Genomic DNA, 21359 nt, shown 5'->3' with positions numbered 1-21359 from the left:
GCATGTATATATATAAAAGTGTCTACTACAGTAAATACATAAATGTAAAAGTAAAAAGGTGATTCAAATATCTGAAGCAACTATAAGAAAAGCAGTAAAATGCAATAAAAATATAGCAAAATCTAATAACATTATACAAATATAACATTTAATACCATAAAGTATAGTATAATCAAACAATATAATATAAATGTTCAAATTTTAAGGAAATTTTAAGCAAAAATATGAGTATGAATAATTTTGAACTGATTCAGTATAACTGACACAGAAGTGAATCGAACAAGTTGGGGGTGCAAATCTAGTATACTGGCACAGTTATAAAGGCAAAAAAAGGTTTGTTTTGTTGTGAAAATAATCACAATTCTTATAATGTGGTTTGATTTTATATTGCCAACAGAACAATATCTAATACATTATAAATATTTAAAATATTGGCCAGCCACTTCTTACCAAGTCGAGGATCAAACTGTCTCATCTGTACCTCCTCCACACAGTCTGCAGGAAACCAACCGGTTCTTCCTTTCACCGTCCCTTCCCAGAAACCCCCTTCTCCTATACTTAACACTGAGAGAGAAAGAGAGATAACGCGAGACATTAATTATCATCTCATCAACACACATTTAATTGTTGATCACACACAGATCCCCATAAAAGTTAGCTAACATCCTAGATGACAATACCTGGATAAAATATATATATATAAGTTAGTAATTGGCAGAATTTGCATCAATTGGAAAATCTATTAAATATAAAGTAAACATTTTATTTGTTATATATATATATATACAGTATACATATGGAAATACTTATAAATCAACTTTATACTTATAAAGTATAAAAACACACAAACCAGGTCTATGATACATTCTCATTTAGTTGTGTGGTGTGTGCATTATTGTGATCTCAGCACGCATTCAAACATCTTTTTCCTTTCGGAAATAAACTTGAAGAGGGAGAACAGATAGATGACGTGAGTTGAATGATCAGTGGAATCTGAGACGGTGCAGAACATTGTGTTCAAACGGAAACTAATTCAAGTGATATTGTACACTAACTGAAGAAATGCATGTAGTGACCACACCACACACACTAAAAGTCCTTCAGCATTTAGTTGCTAGGATACTGCAGTTAAAAAGCAGTGTGTGTATGAGTTTTTTTTGTGTGTGTGTGTGTCTGTGTGTGTGTTTAGCAAAAGTGCAAGGTGTGCAAAAAGGACAGGTGGACAATTTTGTGGCATTCCAAGAATTTCATAAATCAATATGCAATATGCACACACACACACACACACACACACACACACACACACACACACACACACACACACACACACACACACACACGGTTTCATTCATGCTGAAGTAGATCTTTAACTGCAGATGGCATATAAGAAACCCCGCTTACACAAACCACACACTTTCTCAAAGTGCCTCTTAGTGAAGTACTTGTCCCCCCCTGCTCTTGTAGTGTAATCCATGATGAAAGTACTGCTTGATGGTCTACAAGACAAAATTGACCCTTCACTAAGCTCCACCCCCTCAGTTACTGTTGCTCACTTACAGAACATCCCATAGGAATGAACTGGAGATTTCCATTAACAGAACTTAAATCATTTTAATGTAGAATTTACATTTCAGAAACCCATTTCAGTATAAAAACATGGCAGATGGCAAGAGTTGCCAATGCATGATTGGTCAGAAAACATTCTTAAAGGTGCCCTATTATGCCTTTTATGAAGTCTTGCTTTGTTTTTTGGGTGTACTACAATAGGTTTTCATGCTTGTTTGTTCAAACATATTTATTTTTCACATATTTTATGACTGTAGAACCACTATTTCCAGTCTGTCTCAAACACCCTGTACAGTTCCAGATTCGATGAAACCCCTCCTTCTGAAATATGAAATGTGCTCTGATTGGTTAGCTGGCCTAATGTGTTGTGACTGGCAAAGCACTTACGGTAAGAGTGTGTTCCAGAAATGACATGTCCCTTACCATAAGAGTTTAATCTGCTCAGCTGTAAATATTAATGATGGCGTCAATTTTGACATTCCAATCTGTGCCTAGTCCAGTTTTGTTTTATTTCTTTCCAGAGTATGGGCTCTAGTGCAGCTCAACCAGGCCTCGCCCCCTTTTTCTTGCATATTCCGTGGGCGGGAATTATTTAAATAACAGACATTCCCCAGGTTTCCATTACTGATTTGCGCAAAACTTTTCAATATTTTATAAACATCAATATAAACATTGCGAATTGACATTTCCTCTCACGACAAGCAATGGTGATGAAAGTGAAAAAAGTGAAAAAAGTGAAAGTGACGTGACATACAGCCAAGTATGGTGACCAATACTCAGAATTCGTGCTCTGCATTTAACCCATCCAAAGTGCACACACACAGCAGTCAACACACACCCAGGGAGCAGTTGGGGGTTCAGTGCCTTGCTCAAGGACACCTCAGTCGGGCACCACACTAGCCATTATTCCTAATCGAATGAGATAAGGACATGTAACTTTAGCAAAGCTGCTCGGAGAGCCTCTTCTGGAAGACTTCTGAAACATGCCGCGTTGGGACTGGTATAAACACAAGCATTGACTAGAGTGGGTGCGATCAGCTCCGGTAGCCGTGTCAAAGCCATAATGCAGTGTAAATGAGGGGCTATACAAGCATTAATGGTAATGAAAGCTCTTTATACTTGAGAGTGGCCACGTATGAGGTGTTTCTTGGAGGTTATAGTTCATTAAAGAATGATCATGCAACTTTTACATACACCTGTTTCCATTGCAATAAATTTTGAATTGCCTGAAAAACCACCTCATGCGAGTGTAAAAACATTTTTGCGATATACGGGAGTTTTTGTGAAATTGACATGTTTGCCTATGACGGGGCTTAGCAAAAGTTAAATTCATCTGTACAAACCTTCCATCACTCCTCAACACACACACACACACACACACACACACACACACACACACACACACACACACACACACACACACACACACACACACACACACACACACACACACACACACACACACACACACACACACACACACACACACACACACACACACTTTTCTCTTGAGAAAGACTCAAAACCTAATCATCTAAATACAACCAATTATACTGCATTTTTAATCAGGAGATTTGAAATTCTGTGAGTGGCTTTTAGTGATGATCTAGCCGGCAGCACAGCCATTAGAAAATTATCACCTCAGTGCTACTGACTGAGGTTATATGCTCACACACACACACTCTCACACGCCTCCAGACACATACAAATGGAAGCTTCTGCTGCCTATGTCACAATTAAACACTTCTGTAAATGGGGCTCGTCTTGTGATAAATTCAGGAGGAAAAGAAATGCACATCTCATCAGTGATGCTTCTCATTTGAACATTTTCAATATTTGAGTCTAATCAAATCAGCATAATGATTATTTGTGGACTCCACGTATTCAGTAGAGGGGACATTTCATGGAAAACAGGGTTTTCCTCACTCTTCTGAAATAAAGGAGTTTGACGTGCTGTGTCAACATACTGTAATGTTCATATCACAATCCACACATAACCCAGTTCACAAAGACCAGTTATGGATATTAGGCGGAAAAATTGGGCATAATGCATGAAAAGAGGCAAATATATAAATACAAAGGTTCACAGACAGATTTGCTGGATGTGTGTGGAAACAACTGACCTGAGTAACACAGAACAGACATTTTAGTAAGAAGCCAGATCATAGCCAGAGCATATCAAAATATGGACATGAAATAAATAAATGTGTCACCATTATATATATATATATATATATATATATATATATATATATATATATAAAATACAATATAATAAAAAGATAAGATAATAAAGATTCCAATGTTGTAAAAAAAGTGAATTAAAATTTTTTGACCTATATGATAATTTAACCTACTTATTGATTATTTTTTTGCAAAAAAATTTATATATGTATTTATGTGTTTTTTGACAATAAAATAATGTTCAGATTTATATACTTCCTTGACCAGTTTTTAGCAGCAATTTCAAATATTACACTATAGTTACTATAATAAAACTATGTTAGTTTGATTTGTGGTTACTGTAGTTTTACTACAAATAGCATAATTATGGTTACTATAGTGAGAGAATAGTACATTTGTGAAAACTGTGATTTTACCGCAAATACCATAGTTAAACTAGTTACTATATTAAAAACATGGTTCGTTTTCCAAAGAGCTTTAATGAGTTAACACATACACGTGTGAGTTCACACAGAATAAAAACTAAAAAAAAATTTGTCATGTAGATCAAGGTGTAAGTAATTTTTATTTACCATATGCCAATCATTATCTTCTATGATAGAAGATAATTCTCGGCCTACATAAGGCATCACATACAGTTGTCTCTTTGTGGTGAACACAGATGATCACACCACACTATAAATATATGCCTCCTCCATTTTTTATCATCTTATTTCACTTTTTAGAGCACACTGTGCAGTAGTGCAGACGTTTAGTTTAGTGGGGAAGGTCCTGAGGTTGCCAGAATTTTTTTTTTTTATCAGCTAAACATCCATTCATAGCTACGCTGAAAACTGGATGCTTAGAAATACTGTAAGACTTGGTCCTGGCAGATCACAGGCCTGATTTTTGCAAAAAAAAATAAAACGGTTCAGTGATTCTGAAAATGGACTCACTGGAAAAACTGCTAAATATATATTATATCTTTAAAATATAGTGTAGTTGAAGTTGCAAGTTTCCAGAAAAAATAATACTCAAGTAAAGTACAGATACTCAAAAAGTGTACTTAAGTACAGTACTCAAGTAAATGTACTTCGTAACTGTCCACCTCTGGCAAAGATGAACGCACTTTTGGAAGTTGAATGTAAGGGAAATGTAATTTTGGAATTTCTGTGGTCTGATGTCATATTGTTGTTCATGTTCTTGTTCATGATGAACTTTTCTTTTATTGTTTCGATTAATTTATAGCAAACAAGATGACCCGCTGAATTCATTTTGGGAGCAATGACTAATGAATGCATTTTTAATTCAAAGGTTTTAATGCATTTTGGGGAAAAATAATAAAATGTTATAATATATTGTAATGTTACTATAACCTAAAGATGCTATGTGAAAGTTTGAAACAGAAACTAGTGGTTTTCATCTTGCGACATTCTTGGTAAAGAAAGCAGATTTTTTCTCAAATAAATCAAAATGGATTTAGCCTATAGAGTTTTGGATCCAAACTCTGTATTTATAACTAAGTCTTTGATTTAAGTTTACAGTTTAGCTAAATTCAAATTGTCATAATAAACTGCTGTTTTTGGTTTAAGAAGCTAACTTAGGAACACACTACACTATTTATATTTATATAAACATACAGTTATTTATCTAACACACATAGTGTACACTTAAATTTCATTATATACCTTTACATACATAACTGTTTATTGTATTATACCTGCCATACAATTGTCAATTTGTATATTGTCATTCCTTACCTACATATTTGTATTTTTTATTCTTTTATTTTGTGCTGTTGCTGTCATCCTGTTGCAATGCGGAGCTTCTGTCACGAAAACAAATTCCTCGTATGTGTAAATATACTTGGCAATAAAGCTCATTCTGATTCTGATTCTAACATTACAAAAAATAGATGCCACAAATTTACTTATAGAATATTTAAGCATAAGTGACATGTGTGCAATCCTTTTGACACATCCTGAAGGATCAACTCATCCTCTTTTAACCACAGAGACTCCAAAGAACAGCGTGTCCATACAGATGTTTTTAGGCCTGCGCATGTCTTACAAAACCAATCACTCAACGGACTTGCACAAGTGTGTTTACAAAGTACCAAGAGTGGGCCTGCCGGACCTCTCCAGCCTGCCGCATGCCCGGACACGCTAGGCATATTGGAAACAAGCCTTCACACATACGGGCAAACGGCACCATGGGAGAAACACTCGCCAAGCTCTCAGTGTCAGTCCCTGACCATCAACCAGCATCCGACTAAGGCACACTGCTACGGCGAGCTCTTGACAGAAGGACTGTTGTTTCTGAGGAGAAGGGCCTGAAGTATGTGTGTGTATAAGCATACAGGAGAGTGATGCTTCTCAGATGCTGAGATACCATCACAACTCTCTATTCTTATCTGCTTCAAAGACCCAAAGAGTTCCATTAAAAAGGAAGAAAGGAGGATGTGTAATTTAGATAGCATGTAACTTTTCAACTGTGCACAATACGAGCTCAACAAATAAAGACACTGTGTAATGAGCGTGATTCTTTAATTTCTGTTCAGCATAAATCAGATGTGAATGAATGTAGCTGGATATTGCGAAGGGGTTTCTGTTTCTCATTCAATCATTTACAGCTCATTCACAGGTAAATGGCACAACTGGGCAAATCACACATGAACGAGACGGGAGACACAAACTCTCAAAAAGAGATGTTTAAAGAGACTGAATTACACCGTGAAAAGGAAAAGATCAATATAGACACAAAGAGAGAGTTTTAAAGCTTACATAAAAAGAGCTATTGAATGGCCATGTTTTTTGGACAACTATTTAAATGGATATACACTATCATTCAAAACTCAGCCTTTTACTCAGCATGGCTACATTAAATTGATCAAAAGTGACAGCAAAGACATTTTAAAATGTTAAAATGTTTAAATAATGCTGTTCTTTCAAATGTTGTAGTCTTGTTCATGCCTTTATCACCATCACGGAGCGTGCGTTTCTGCTGCGTGTCAGTTGCGTGACGGCTGCTTCGCGTTTTCTGTGTCTTTACACACCAGAATCTTGCCTGACGCGGCGCTGGCGCGCTGCTGCTACTGTAGGTGACATAGAGGGAGGCCGCTGACAGACCAGGATCTTGTCCTCACGACAACAATATCTATACTTCATGTTGAGCATAAATATAAAGCCTACTGATAAAGGACACCGTCAACAGTATTGACGGCAAAATAGACTGTTTGACAGGTGCAATATGCCAGTGTGTCACCGGCCTAAGGTTTTCAAAAGGCATCACGCGAGTGTGAACATCACTAAAACTAGGGAAAAAAACGATTGTAATTCAAACGCAGCTCTCGTCGGCATTTAAACAGACCTTTGCTCTTAATTCTGATCGGTCCAACGCAATAACGAAATCTGAGCAGGTCTAAAAACTGAAACTGTTCATGCTGCACTTTACACTTTGGAAAAGTTATATATATTTTTTTAAATATGAGCAGGCCTACAAGCTGGGATTGGTAATGCTGCACTGTAATCATAGTTATTTATTTATATTTTTCATTATATTTTATTATATGATATTGGTTTGAGACTGAGAGTATTTTATTTAGTGGAGAACTTTGCAGCAGTATTTTATTTCTTATTCTTTTTTTTATTTTATATATATTTTATATAAAATATATAAAATATATATAAAATAAAAAAGAATATTTATATATATTTTATATAAAATATATATATAATAAAAAAAGAATAAGAAATAAAATACTGCTGCAAAGTTCTCCACTAAATAAAATACTCTCAGTCTCAAACCAATATCAATTAAAATATTTGATAAAAGTATTTTAAAAAAGTGTAAACAAATTGTTAAAAAAAGTTTATAGTAATAAAAAACATGCAGTTTAATGTTTGCTTTTCTTTCCTTTACTGTACCGAAAATGAACCGAACCGTGACTTTAAAACCGAGGTACGTACCGAACCGTGATTTTTGCGAACCGTTACACCCCTAATATATATATATATATATATATATATATATATATATATATATATATATATATATATATATATATTTGCAGCAGCAGCAGCAGCAGCAGCAGTTTAATACTTGTCTGCATTCATGAGTATTAGTATAAAGTACATGTCAAGGCCTCTTCTGCACTGGCAGTGAAATAAGAGTGTGTGTGTGAGAGTATACAAGTGCAAGTGTGTGTGTTCCGATCTGTTAACCATCGTATTAACTTGATATGTAATAAAGTTTAATTTGAGCGAGCTAACCACCGGTTGACTTGAGATGCACGTCAATCACGTGCTAATCAACTGGGTTCAATTCTGCGCTCTCTTTCGTTCTATAAATAGAATGATAGCCGCAGCTCTAAATTTCCAGGCCACTTAACTGCGATAAGCCTCTCCTTCTGCGAGAGAGACAGGGCGTATCAAATCTAATCATTTGTCTCTAATGAATCCAACTGCTCAGTAACTTTCATTAAACCAACCAAAAGCTAAATGGCAAATTCTAAATTGCAAAAACTACCAGCTCCAGGAAGGATCGTTTCCACGAATACATCTATTTTAATTTCTGGTTTATTTGATGCGTTACATAACTTGACGGATAAAAGCAAGGTCACATTAAGCATTTGGTCACACTAATTGCATTACAATGTCCATAGCTATGCACTATGTAAGAGTAATAAACATATTTACTTTAGTAATTATGTTGTTTAACAGACTGTGATTACATATACTTATTGCTATTGTAATTATATTAATGTGCAATATCTACAAGGTGACGTAATGTTCACTCCAAATGTAATTTTCAATCAAATAGTGTGCCTGATTTAAAGGGTACAACATTTTTGTTCCAGTCTGACACTTCTTCACTTAATTGGCTTGAATTAACACTAAAAGAAGAAGGAAAAAACGCCAAACCCAGACAAGCTGACAGTGTGTAAACAAGGACCTTAAAAAAGCAAGAAATGCTCTTATGAATTAATGTAATTACAGGCCTGGAGGAAAAGAGGTAGGATGGAATGTTTCTATGCTTTTCATTCATGGGATAACTAACAAGAGGCTGCCTGTTTGAAACGTGCAAAGTGCAAATGGAGAATTAAATGAATACAGTCACTTAGTGACGTGAATGTGACGAAGTGATGTAATTCAAAAACAGAGGGATTTTTTTGTTGTTGTCAAAAATAATAATACAAAAATTTGATATAATCGCAATGTAACTACAGTATGTTGAACAAGAACAATTCTGAAAGAATATGATTGTTTCAAATGAATCAATAATTAATGTGATCGACCTATTTGTGTTGAAATATTTAGATATTTGGTTTAACTTTGCAATTTTATTAGCAGAAATGTTAATATGACTAATATTAGATGCAATTTTGGTCTAAAATGGTCAATAAAATAATACTGACCATTTAAATCATGCATTAAAAGATTATTACACCCAAAATGACAGCTTGCTGAAAAGTTACTCATTCTTAGGCCATTCAAGATGAGTTTGTTTCTTCATCAGATCAGATTTGGAGAAATGTAGCATTACATCACTTGTTCACCAGTGGATCCTCTGCAGTGAATGGGTGCCGTCAGAATGAGAGTCCAAACAGCTGATAAAAACATCACACCAATCCAAACAACTCCAGTCCATCAGTTAATGCCTAGTGAAGTGAAAAGCTGCATGTTTGTAAGAAACAAATGTATTAAGGCATATTAACTGTCATTACTTCTGGCCAAAATATGAATCCATAATCCATAAAAACTATTCCTCTAGTGAAAACATCAATCCACCTTTGTCCTTTCACATCAAAATCCACTGCTATATTTGTTTAGAACACTTTTATGTAAATAGTGATTATTATGTGTATATTTCTCAACTGATTCAGATGAGAAAATTATTTATTATCTATTATTATTATTATTATTTACTAAATATGGATAAAGAACACGTATTTTACCCATAAGCAACAGTTTGAAGCAAACAAACAAACGAACAAACAAACAAAAAAACAAAAAAAAACAACAACATAAGTTTGTTTATTACAGACACTCAGCTTTCACAGCTCTCTTTCTGACGGCACCCATTCACTGCAGAGGATCCACTGATGAGCAAGTGATGCAATGCTAAATTTCTGCAAATCTGCTCTGATGAAGAAACAAACTCATATAAATCTTGGATGGCCTGTATACATTTTCAGGAAATTGTAATTTTTGGGTGAACTATTCCTTTAAAAACAAATGACAAAAACAGTGGAAAAAACAAACACTGGGTAAATATAAATGGAGATGACATCAGTATGAATGCAAAGTGAGATCTGTGTGAATGCAAAATGGAATAAATATGCGTGTAAGAATTCTAGAGAAAGCCCAGTACTCCAGTCCCTCAAGTCCCATTACCGGTGCGTGTGTGTGTTTGAGAGTGCTTTGACCTGCGCTTTTGCATTTATCAAAAAGCCATTTCCAAACAGAAACACTTAAAGAAAGCAATAAGCTGAAAACATGAGTCCATTAAAGCCTTAGCGATGCTCTGAGCTGCTGAAATATCAGATGACTTGTGCTCACTTCAGTCACATCAGAATCAAAGGAGTCCTTTATAAAGATGCTTCTGTCGTTAAAATCGTCATCTCCACCATCATCCACATACACGTCATAATTCTCATCCGTGTGAAGTTATCTGAAAGATGCAGCTTTAAATACAGGTAAAACGCTGTCTCTTGTGCACAGACTGCTATATCACGCAGTTAGTGTGATAACATCTGATCAGCAGACAGGCAGTCAGAACTCACACACCTGCTGGGAGAGCCGCCGAATGATCAGAGATATTTGATATTCAGTGGAAGGCTTTCCGGCTGATTGCCCGTCAGGTTAATGAAAGAAAAATGCCTGAAGTGTTCTACCACAACACACACACACACACACACACACACACACACACACACTTGCCTCAGACAGATACAAAAGAGTACTTGCTGATGGTCTCTCTTCCAATTTAATTCAAGAGTGCTTTGTAGTTACATTACTAAAGCAAAATAGTTCAGCTCAACAGGACTATTTGAACTTTTGATTCCATGATGAAATTTAGACTCTGAAATCTGAAGAGCAGGATGAGCAGCTTTCAAAGACGCTGAATCAACTAAAAAAAGAGAAAAATCTGACTTCCAAAATATCTTCTTTCATTTTCCACTGGACAAAGAAAATCATACAGGTTTGGAACAACGAGTGAGAAAATAGAAAATATTTTTTTTTTTTTAGAAATAGATGTAAAAAATGTTTTTAATTAGTTACTTTATAGTTCACAATAACAAGGCATGTTTTCTTGTGGTCTAAAACATTTAAACTAAGTTGATTGTACAATAATTATATATATATATATATATATATATATATATATATATATATATATATATATATATATGTGTGTGTGTGTGTGTGTGTGTGTGTGTGTGTGTGTGTGTGTGTGTGTGTGTGTGTGTGTGTGTGTTAAACTTGTATACTTATAAGTGTAATTAAAACTTATTTAACACACACACACACAAACAAGTTAAATTTTACAGACACTATGTATTCAGAAAAAAAAATAATGCAGACAGACAGACAGGCAGATAGATAGATAGACAGAAAGACAGATATTCATCCTTCAGATAAGTAAACAGACACCTTTCATTCATTTCCACAACTCTGAAAACTCTTGAAACTCTTGAAAGACACAGCTCTATCTTTAAAAGTGATAATTTCGGCATACAGTATTTGGGCCGTTCTGTCTGAAAGCACAGCAGGGCCGTTCAGCTCTGAATAGTATCTCAGAATACATAGTTTTAGATATGCAAATCTGCACTGAGTCTCTTGCAACTGCCAAACAGTTTACGGCTTTATGTTGAGTATGCATCTCAATTTAGTGTTCTTGGCTATATCTTTTCCAAAGGTGAATATCATTTCAGTGATCATTATTATTTAGCATTGCACACTACTGGGAATTTGTGGGTGATTGATTGTTTATAATATTTGCATGCATGATCCATCACCAACCCTGAGGACAGACAGTCCAAAGACACTTCCTCACATATTCAGCCAGTTGTTTGATCATTAACACTAGAATATCTGTTTTCCAGATTGCGATAATTAAAGACTATTGGCCTCATTTGGCTGTGAATGCAGTGGTGGGCATTTTCCAGCATCGCCTGAGGACACTTTGTTTAGGGAAAGTTTCCTGCTGATTTAATGGTTTGCCAGAGATAATTGGATTTGCTGTGTCAATAACGGTACAGATACTTTACTGATGTTTTTGCTTTTTCAAATGTAACTGGCGGTACACATGACCACGGTCCACAGGGGTTATTGATCGGTCATGTCTGCACAGCATGTATGAACTGTGCTCTAGCAGATCTGCAGCCTTTGGCAGTGAGAGTACTGGTGTATGTAATAATCTCATTTGCATACAATCATAATTAAAAGGTAACAGGAAGTGGGCCGGGTGAAGAGTGTGTGTGTTGTGTAGTTACAGTGGTGGGCAGCAGAATGCTGACTCTGGTGGTACAGTATGTGTGTGGTGCATTACAACAAGCTCAGTGCTTTATTCAATAACCACAACAGCAAGTCTCACATTCACCACTGCTGGGCTCTTATGAAATTAATCTGCTGATCCAAGAGCCCACATGCCATACACTGCCTGATGATAACTCTCTGTGATACCAGAGCCTGTCTCACAGGGAATTATGGGAACTGAAGTTCAGCGAAATTAGAAAAAGAGCAGAACAGAAAGAAGAAATTAAACTCATTGGGGCGAGACTGTGAGAGAAGAGAAGAGACCAGAAAAGAATAGAAGAGAGAAAAACTAAGACAAGACAGGACAAAAACAGATTAGAGATACAACAGATACGAGTAGAGATAAGAAGATGAAAAATTAAACAAAATGAGACGAGACAAAAACGACTCAAAATAAAATGAGACAAGACAAGATAAAAATAAACGAGGAGAGATGAGAAGAATATGAGAAGCAATGAGCCATGATGAGAGAAGACAAAAGAAAAGAAAAGAAACAAAAGAGACATAGCAGAAGAAAAGAAACAAGGAGATAAGGCATGAGATGAAAAGAGGTGACCAATTGTGAGATTAGGAAAGAAAGAAAGTAAGAAAGAAAGAAAGAAAGAAAGAAAGAAAGAAAGAAAGAAAGAAAGAAAGAAAGAAAAAGGAGATGAAGAATGAGATAAGAGAGGGGCATCATCTGATTAAAAAAGTCAGAAAGAAAGAATAAATGACAATAAACAAATAAATAAATAAAAATAAATAAAGATGAGTAATGAGACTAAGAGATGATCCATTATGACATGAGAAAACAAGAAAGAAAGAAAGAAAGAAAGAAAAAGGAGATGAAGAATGAGATAAGAGATGAGCATCATGAGATGAGAAAAGCCAGAAAGAAAGAAAAAATTACAATAAACAAATAAATAAAGATGAGGAATGAGACTAAAAGAGATTATCCATTTAGACATGAGGAAATAAAGAAAGAAAGAAAGAAAGAAAGAAAGAAAGAAAAAGAAAGAAAGAAAGAAAGAAAGAATGAAAGAAAGGGATGAGAATGGATGAGTATCGTGGAAGCCTGTTTCTACCACTGAAAAAAAAGATAATTGAGAGTTTTTATCTCACAATTCCAACTTTTTTTTCTCACAAACGCAAGTTATAAAGTCAGAATTGTGAGATATAAGCTCTCAGAATTGCATGACAAACTCGCAATTGCGAGATAAATATTCACAATTCTGACTTTTTTCTCGTGAATGTGAGTTTGTATATCGCAATTCTGACTTTTTTTTCCCCTCAGAACTGTGAGATATAAACTAGTAATTCTGAGTTATAAAGTCCAATTCTGAGTCGGAAAAAGACTAATATGTTTTTAAAATTGCGAGTTTGTATATCGCAATTCTGACTTAACACGAAAATGCAAGCTTTTTTCATGCAATTCTGAGATAAAAGTCAGAACTGTGAGTTTATATCTTGCAATTATAACTTTATACCTCGTGGTTGTGAGAAAAAAATGGAATAGTGAGATACAAAAATGTGAGTTTATATCTCACAATTATAAGAAAAAAGTCAGATTTGCGAGTTTATAGCATGCAATTTTAAAAAGTCAGAATTTCGAGTTGTACAGTAAATCACAATTCTGAGAGAAAAAAAATAGAATTGTGATATAAAAAGTCAATTACCTTTTTACATGTTTTATTAAGTGGTGAAAACAGGCTTCCATAGCATCACAAGATGAGAAAAGTCAAAGAAAAATAAGGACAATAAATAAATAGAGGCATGAGACTAAAAGAGATGATCCATTATGAGATATAGAAGAAAGAAAGAAAGAAAGAAAGAAAGAAAGAAAGAATATGTGAGAAAGAAAGAATTTAAATGAGAATAGAAGAGAAGAGATAAAAGAGATGACAAAGGTGAAAAGGAAAAACAATAAGGAAAATGCCAAAAAAATCTCTAGAATTGTTTAAAAAAGAAGAAAGGATGTGAGTTTATGCAGAAGGCAGAGAAGCAAGTGTCATTGAGGTAAAGAGTGAACAGCAGAGATGAGAGAGAGTCACGACTCCACAGAGGAGAAGTGCAGTGGTGCAGTTCTGTGCTCATTGGTATGCTGAACCCTCAATGAAGAGAGAGAGAGAGAGAGAGAGAGAGAGAGAGAGAGAGAGAGAGAGAGAGAGAGAGAGAGAGAGAGAGAGAGAGAGAGAGAGAGAGAGAGAGAGATTGATAGTGTTTCTCAATATCATCAACAGGACTGTAATAGTGATTTGGATGCCCAGGAATCCCTCTTCTTTTCATCTCTTTCCTTCTGTCTTTCTTTCATTCTATTTTTGCAGCATTTACCTTTTCCCTCCATCTCTCTTGAGCCCCAGGGGTGCAGCCCGAAATAGCCTGGCTTGGAAGTTTTATGACTCCAACCTCAGTCTCGCTGCATGCCCAAACTTCACGTCACCACCTTAATCTCTCCTTCACACACACACACACACACACACACACACACACACACACACACACACACACACACACACACACACACACACACACACACACACACACACACAACACACACACACACACACACACACACACACACACACACACACACAGAGAGCTCAACAAAGGGAATGATGGGAGATGTGAACAGCAGCTGCTGGGCTATTGGGAGCCATTGATACGCACACGATTAATGCACTGGACGGGAAATATTCAGATCAGTGTTGGGAGGGAAGCCACTTCCAAAATGTATCTACAACATACTCACATTTTTAAAATCAATTTTCTGAACTTCTCTAATTTGACCACGCTTGTGGATTCTGAAAAGGACAAACAAAACAGGAAAGTTTTTCCTTGGGAATTACAATAAACATTTTTTATGTTTTTGCAAGAAGTCTTTTTTATGCTCACCAAGGCAGCATTTATTAGAAAAAACTGTAAAAACAGTAATATTGTGAAATATTTTGAAAATTTAAATTGACACTGTTCAATTTGAATATATTTTAAAATGCTAATTCTTTTTTTTTTCCTTTCCAACACTACACAACACTATAAAACAGTATGTGACGAGTGGGGCGGGGCCGAGGGACATGGGAGCGAGGCCGGGGGAGTGATTGGAGATGAACTACACCTGTTCGACCCACCGGTCTCGAGGCCCATGGAGGAGATGGAAGGATATAAAACTGGAGCGACGACAGTGAAGGACGAGAGAGGACCAGGCCTGGGCTTTTAGTTGTGTTTTGGTTTTTATTTGCGCGCACCAGTCGTCCGTGAGGGGCTGGTGCGCTGTTTTGTGTTTGTTTTGTAATTAAAGTTTCATTTTGATTGTCCGCCGGTTCCCGCCTCCTTCTTCCCGACGATTAGGAAGTTTAATTCATTACACAGTACAACCCAATGGACACTGAACTTCTATCCTCCATCTTGTTTTTAGTTAAATATGTATTAAATATAAAATACAATTCTACAGTACAGTAACAGTGATTTTTGTCTTAGCAAGCACCATGTGTACTGTCTACATGCACATTATCTAGTTCAGAAAAAAACTAAACAATAAGACAATGCATGTCTGTCACGGTGTCTGGTCTCTGTTTCCTTGGGTGTCCACTAGTGGTCTCACTTCCCCATAGGCACCTCACCGCAGGCACTACAATTCCCACAAAGCCTTGTCCCTTGATCACAGTAATTGCACTCCTATTAATTGCACTCAGGTGTCTTCACTTGATAGTCATTACCCTGCCTATATAATCCGGTCTGTTTCCATTTGTTTTAATGGAGTCCTTACTTTCCCTCACCAAGTTTCCTCGCGTTCTAGTTTCTTGTTCCCTGTTTGTTTGTTTTGGACTGATGTTTGGTTATGACCCCTGCTTGTTTTAGTTCTGATTTTGGATTACCCTATTAAACTCACACTGCACTTGGATCTTCCGTCTCCTGTGTTCCCGTACGTGACAGAAGGACTCCATCAGATCAGATCCAGCGGTGTGGGATTTTTTCTCCGTTCCCCAGCCAGCATGGAGGAGAAGATTTGGTAAATTAACCACCCTCCGTCAAAGAGGGAATGAGGTGGGTGGTGTAGTGCAGGAGTTCTGGATGTTGGCGGTAGGATTGGGGTACAATGATGAGGCCCTGAAGGACCTATTTAACAGCTGCCTGGATGACCCTTTGCCGGGGTGGGAAATGAAGGGGCTGGAGATCCTGGATTTTTGGGGGTTCACCAGTTACCTAAAACATCGATCTCAGTGGGATACCTCAGCCACACCTGTCTCTCCCGGTGGGATGGCCGACTCTAGACCGGGGTCTACAGACAGTAGGACCACCAGCCCAGCGCCACAGCACAAAGTGGTCGCCAGCCCAGCGCCATGGCGCAATAGGGCCGCCAGCCCAGCGCCACTGGTCAAGATGGCCGCCAGCCCAGCGCCACAGCACAAGGTGGCCGCAAGTCCAGCGCCACAGCACAAGGTGGCCGCCAGCCCAGCGCCACAGCACAAGTTGGCCGCCGGCCCAGCGCCACTGCACAAGATGGCCGCCGGTCCAGAGCCATGGCACAAGATGGCCACCTGTCCAGCGCCTCTGCACAAGATGACAGCCACAGTTGACACTCCAGAGTCAGGTCAGGTCACCGTTGACCCTCCAGAGTCAGGTCAGGTCACCGTTGACACTCCAGAGTCAGGTCAGGTCACCGTTGACACTCCAGAGTCAGGTCAGGTCAGGTCACCGGTGATCTTCATGGGCTAAGTCAAGTCACCGGTGATCTTCATGGGCAAAGTCAAGTTACCGGTGTTCTTCATGGGCAAAGTCAAGTCACCATTGATCTTCATGAGCAAAGTCAAGTCACCAATGATCTTCATGGGCTAAGTCAAGTCACCAATGATCTTCATGGACAAGGTCAAGTCACTGACTATCTTCATGGGCAAGGTCAAGTCACCGACTATCTTCATGGGCAAGGTCAAGTCACCGACTATCTTCATGGGCAAGGTCAAGTCATCGACTATCTTCATGGGCAAGGTTAAGTCACCGACTATCTTCATGGGCAAAGGCAAGTCACCGTTGATCTTCATGGGCAAATGCAAGTCACCATTGATCTTCATGAGCAAAGGCAAGTCACCATTGATCTTCATGAGCAAAGGCAAGTCACCATTGATCTTCATGAGCAGTCAGGTCATCAATGATCTTCATGAGCAGAGTCAAGTCACAATTGATCTTCCTGAATCCAGTCTAAACTCTGCGGAACTACCAGAGCCTCTCCACGGCTCTGCTGAACTACCAGAGTCTCTCCACGTCTCTGCTGAACTACCAAAGCCTCTCCTCGTCTCTGCTGAACTACCAGAGCCTCTCCTCGTCTCTGCGGAACTTCCAGAGCCTCGTCACGTCTCAGCCAAACCCTCTGAGCGCTCGACTGATCCTGTCGTGGCCACGGAGGCCACCCTTAACTTGTTCATGTTCTCTGTTTCATACTTGCCTATCCAGACTTGCTCTCCTGTGTCATTGATCCCACTGTGGTGGTCCTCGGTGCCGCCCTGGTGGGCTCCTGTCTCGACCGCACGGTTGTGGTGGTCTTCTACGCCGCCCTGGTGGGCTTCTGTCTCGACCGCACGGATGTGGTGGTCTTCTGCGCCGCCCTGGTGGGCTTCTGTCTCGACCGCACGGTTGTGGTGGTCTTCTGCGCCGCCCTGGTGGGCTTCTGTCTCGACTGCACGGATGTGGTGGTCTTCTGCGCCACCCTGGTGGTCTTCTGTCTCGTCCGCACGGATGTGGTGGTCTTCTGCGCCGCCCTTGTGGGCTTCTGTCTCGACCGCACGGTTGTGGTGGTCTTCTGCGCCGCCCTGGTGGGCTTTTGTCTCGACCGCACGGATGTGGTGGTCTTCTGTGCCGCCCTGGTGGGCTCCTGTCTCGTCCGCACGGATGCGGTGGTCTTCTGCGCCGCCCTGGTGGGTTTCTGACTCAACCGCATGGCTCCAATTCCACCTTGCTCCACCCTGGATTCCTGCCCTGTCGGTTTGGCCCTGGGCCACTGAACTTTCTGTTCTCTCATGGACTTGTGTTTTTTGCCACTTCCTGTCTTTGTTACCCTCTATTACCTGGCCCTCCGTCCCTCCCCCTGGTCCTCCGCCGGTCCACCTCCCTCCTGGTCTCCTTGTTTATTTTTTCTTTTTGCACTTCTTGTCTCTGTTTCCCTATATTACCTGGTCCTCCGTCCCTCCCCCTGGTCCTCCTCTGGTCCACCTCCCTCCTGGTCTCTGTGTTCCTTGGTCTGTTCTTGGGTTCGGGTGGAGCATCTGGTAGCTGCTCCATGGAGGAGGGGGTAATGTCACGGTGTCTAGTCTCTGTTTCCCTGGGTGTCCACTAGTGGTCTCACTTCCCCATAGGCACCTCACTGCAGGCACTACAATTCCCACAAAGCCTTGTCCCTTCATCACAGTAACTGCACTCCTGTTAATTGCACTCAGGTGTCTTCACTTGATAGTCATTACCCTGTCTATATAATTCGGTCTGTTTCCATTTGTTTTAATGGAGTCCTTACTTTCCGTCACCAAGTTTCCTCGCGTTCCTTGTGTTCTAGTTTCTTGTTCCCTGTTTGTTTGTTTTGGACTTATGACCCCTGCTTGTTTTAGTTCTGATTTTGGATTACACTATTAAACTCACACTGCACTTGTATCTTCCATCTCCTGTGTTCCCGTACATGACAATGTCAGCCTAACCACATGCAGAAATGACAAATTCAATTTTTAAAGAAGGTTTAGGGAAACAGACAGTGACAGGGAGGAAGAGAAAGAGAGAGAGGCTATCTGTCCACATCAGCTCTGGTCATAATTACGAGTCTCCTTGCAGTGTCTCTAAGCACTCAGCATTATTCCTCAGCTTGCGTCTCCACCACATTCACTCCAGAGCAATTACGTTTAGATGCTGGATATATGTAGATTGTGGAAAAAAAAAACAGAAAGAGAGGGAGAGAAGGTTACAGAGAAGATTGTGAGAAAACCAAGAGAGACACAGCCCTTAAAAAGCGAACACATGAGCTGCATATCAAAGCAAAGGATTTGCTGGAGTCAGAGGGAGGCCGCAGAACATGCAGAATGCGAGAGAAGAAAGCCTGTAAGAGCAAAGAGCAGCTGGGAAAGTTCTTTTGTGAAGCGGTCTCTAATGGACATGCAGCGAGAAAACAGTTTTGAGGGATGTTCTGCTCTTTAAAATGAAATACGAAGCCCATGAGCCTCAAAAAAGCAACCAAGGACAACAGCATATCCCAAAGCCACACTTAAAACACATTTACAATTGTCCCTCTTAAATGTTGTTCTCATTTTGAAGAATGTAAAAGGTTCAGAGCTGCAGGCACATTGCCGATGGGTGGTCATGATTATTAATGTTAACAATGATTGCATCCTATAGAAAATTCTGAAGCCAGAGTCTAAAAGGAGTTCCCATTACTTTTGACCAATTAATTTCCCAGTTATTAATGATTGCTAGACAAGGAGAGACTGTACCTAAATAGAGCAGCCTCTAGCCACTTAAATTTTCTGCAAAACTAGAATTAAATAATATATATATATATTTTTTTTAAATATACATTGGAATAGGATGGAGAGGAACACTCAGTGTGCTCATTAAACTGCTTCAGAGTGAAATCACTTCATTATTTTTACTACTTTGGGAGCTTATCTTCAACATACTGACACAAAGACTTAAATAAGTTGCTATAAAAATTGTAGTAGAAATAGTATAGTAATTGTAGTATAAAAACAGTCGTCTGAAGCAACAGTAGCTGATCTCACCAGAAACATACAGGCTGGCAAACCTACTGTAAATTATGAACATGGCACTGTAATTATTTAATATGTCTGTTTAACACGAGCTCAATTTATGGTAAGAAAATATTAGATGAGGAATATTTAGCATAGCAATTATTACCTTTAAAACCAGCCTTGATTATGGTTTATATTCATTGAAGGAAATAATATGCAAATAATTGCTTCTATATGCTATGATTTAATAACAAATACATAATTTGAATACACAAATATTATGATTTTTTTGATTGCTAGGTTTATGATCACTAGTCCCACTGCTTTAATTAGCAGCTTAAAGAGATTTATGACAATCAATATAATTTTTACAAGAATGTTTTTCCAGAAATCTGTTTCATTTTGAATCTTATATCATATGCAAAACAGCCTGAGGTCACAAATCAAACTTGTGAAAATAATAATAAGGATGTTTGGTCAATAATACAGTTAAAACAGTAATAATGTATCACATTTTTTACAATTTAAAATAAATGTATTCTTTTTGGATATATTGGAAAATGTCATTCATTTCTGTGATGCAAAGCTGCATTTTCAGCATCATTACTCCAGTCTTCAGTGTCACAAGATTCTTCAAAAATCATTATAATATATATATATACAGTACAGACCAAAAGTTTGGACACACCTTCTCATTCAAAGAGTTTTCTTTATTTTCATGACTATGAAAATTGTAGAGTCACACTGAAGGCATCAAGGGCTATTTGACCAAGAAGGAGAGTGATGGGGTGCTGCGCCAGATGACCTGGCCTCCACAGTCACAGGACCTGAACCCAATCGAGATGGTTTAGGGGTGAGCTGGACCGCAGACAGAAGGCAAAAGGGCCAACAAGTGCTAAGCATCTCTCGGGGAACTCCTTCAAGACTGTTGAAGACCATTTCAGGTGACTACCTCTTGAAGCTCATCAAGAGAATGCCAAGAGTGTGCAAAGCAGTAATCAAAGGAAAAGGTGGCTACTTTGAAAAACCTAGTATATGACATATTTTCAGTTGTTTCACACTTTTTTGTTATGTATATAATTCAATATATAATTCCACATGTGTTAATTCATAGTTTTGATGCCTTCAGTGTGAATCTACAATTTTCATAGTCATGAAAATAAAGAAAACTCTATGAATGAGAAGGTGTGTTCCAAACTTTTGGTCTGTACTGTATACTGTATATATATATATATATATACATATATATATATATATAATCAATGTTAAAAACACTTGTTCTGCTTATTATATATATATATATATTTTTTTTTTTTTTTTTTGTGGTAACGACATATTTTGATTATCATTTGATGAATAGAAATTCAAAAGAACATTTATTTGAAACAGAAAA

The 21359-nt window shown here is 38.1% G+C and overlaps 1 protein-coding gene across 3 annotated transcripts in view; it reads right to left on the bottom strand.

Moving 5' to 3' along the window:
* LOC132101694 (SH3 and multiple ankyrin repeat domains protein 3-like) overlaps positions 1-21359 on the bottom strand; it is a 229905-nt gene that overhangs the window by 53583 nt on the left and 154963 nt on the right. For all 3 annotated transcript variants that reach the window (XM_059506835.1, XM_059506836.1, XM_059506837.1), the window contains one exon: positions 451-564. In XM_059506835.1, the coding sequence (XP_059362818.1) occupies positions 451-564 (114 nt within the window). The remainder of the gene's footprint in view (positions 1-450; positions 565-21359) is intronic.

The sequence above is a fragment of the Carassius carassius genome, chromosome 23 (genome assembly GCF_963082965.1).
Source record: "Carassius carassius chromosome 23, fCarCar2.1, whole genome shotgun sequence".
Lineage (NCBI taxonomy): Eukaryota > Metazoa > Chordata > Actinopteri > Cypriniformes > Cyprinidae > Carassius > Carassius carassius.
This window is presented reverse-complemented; position numbering and strand designations above follow the sequence as displayed.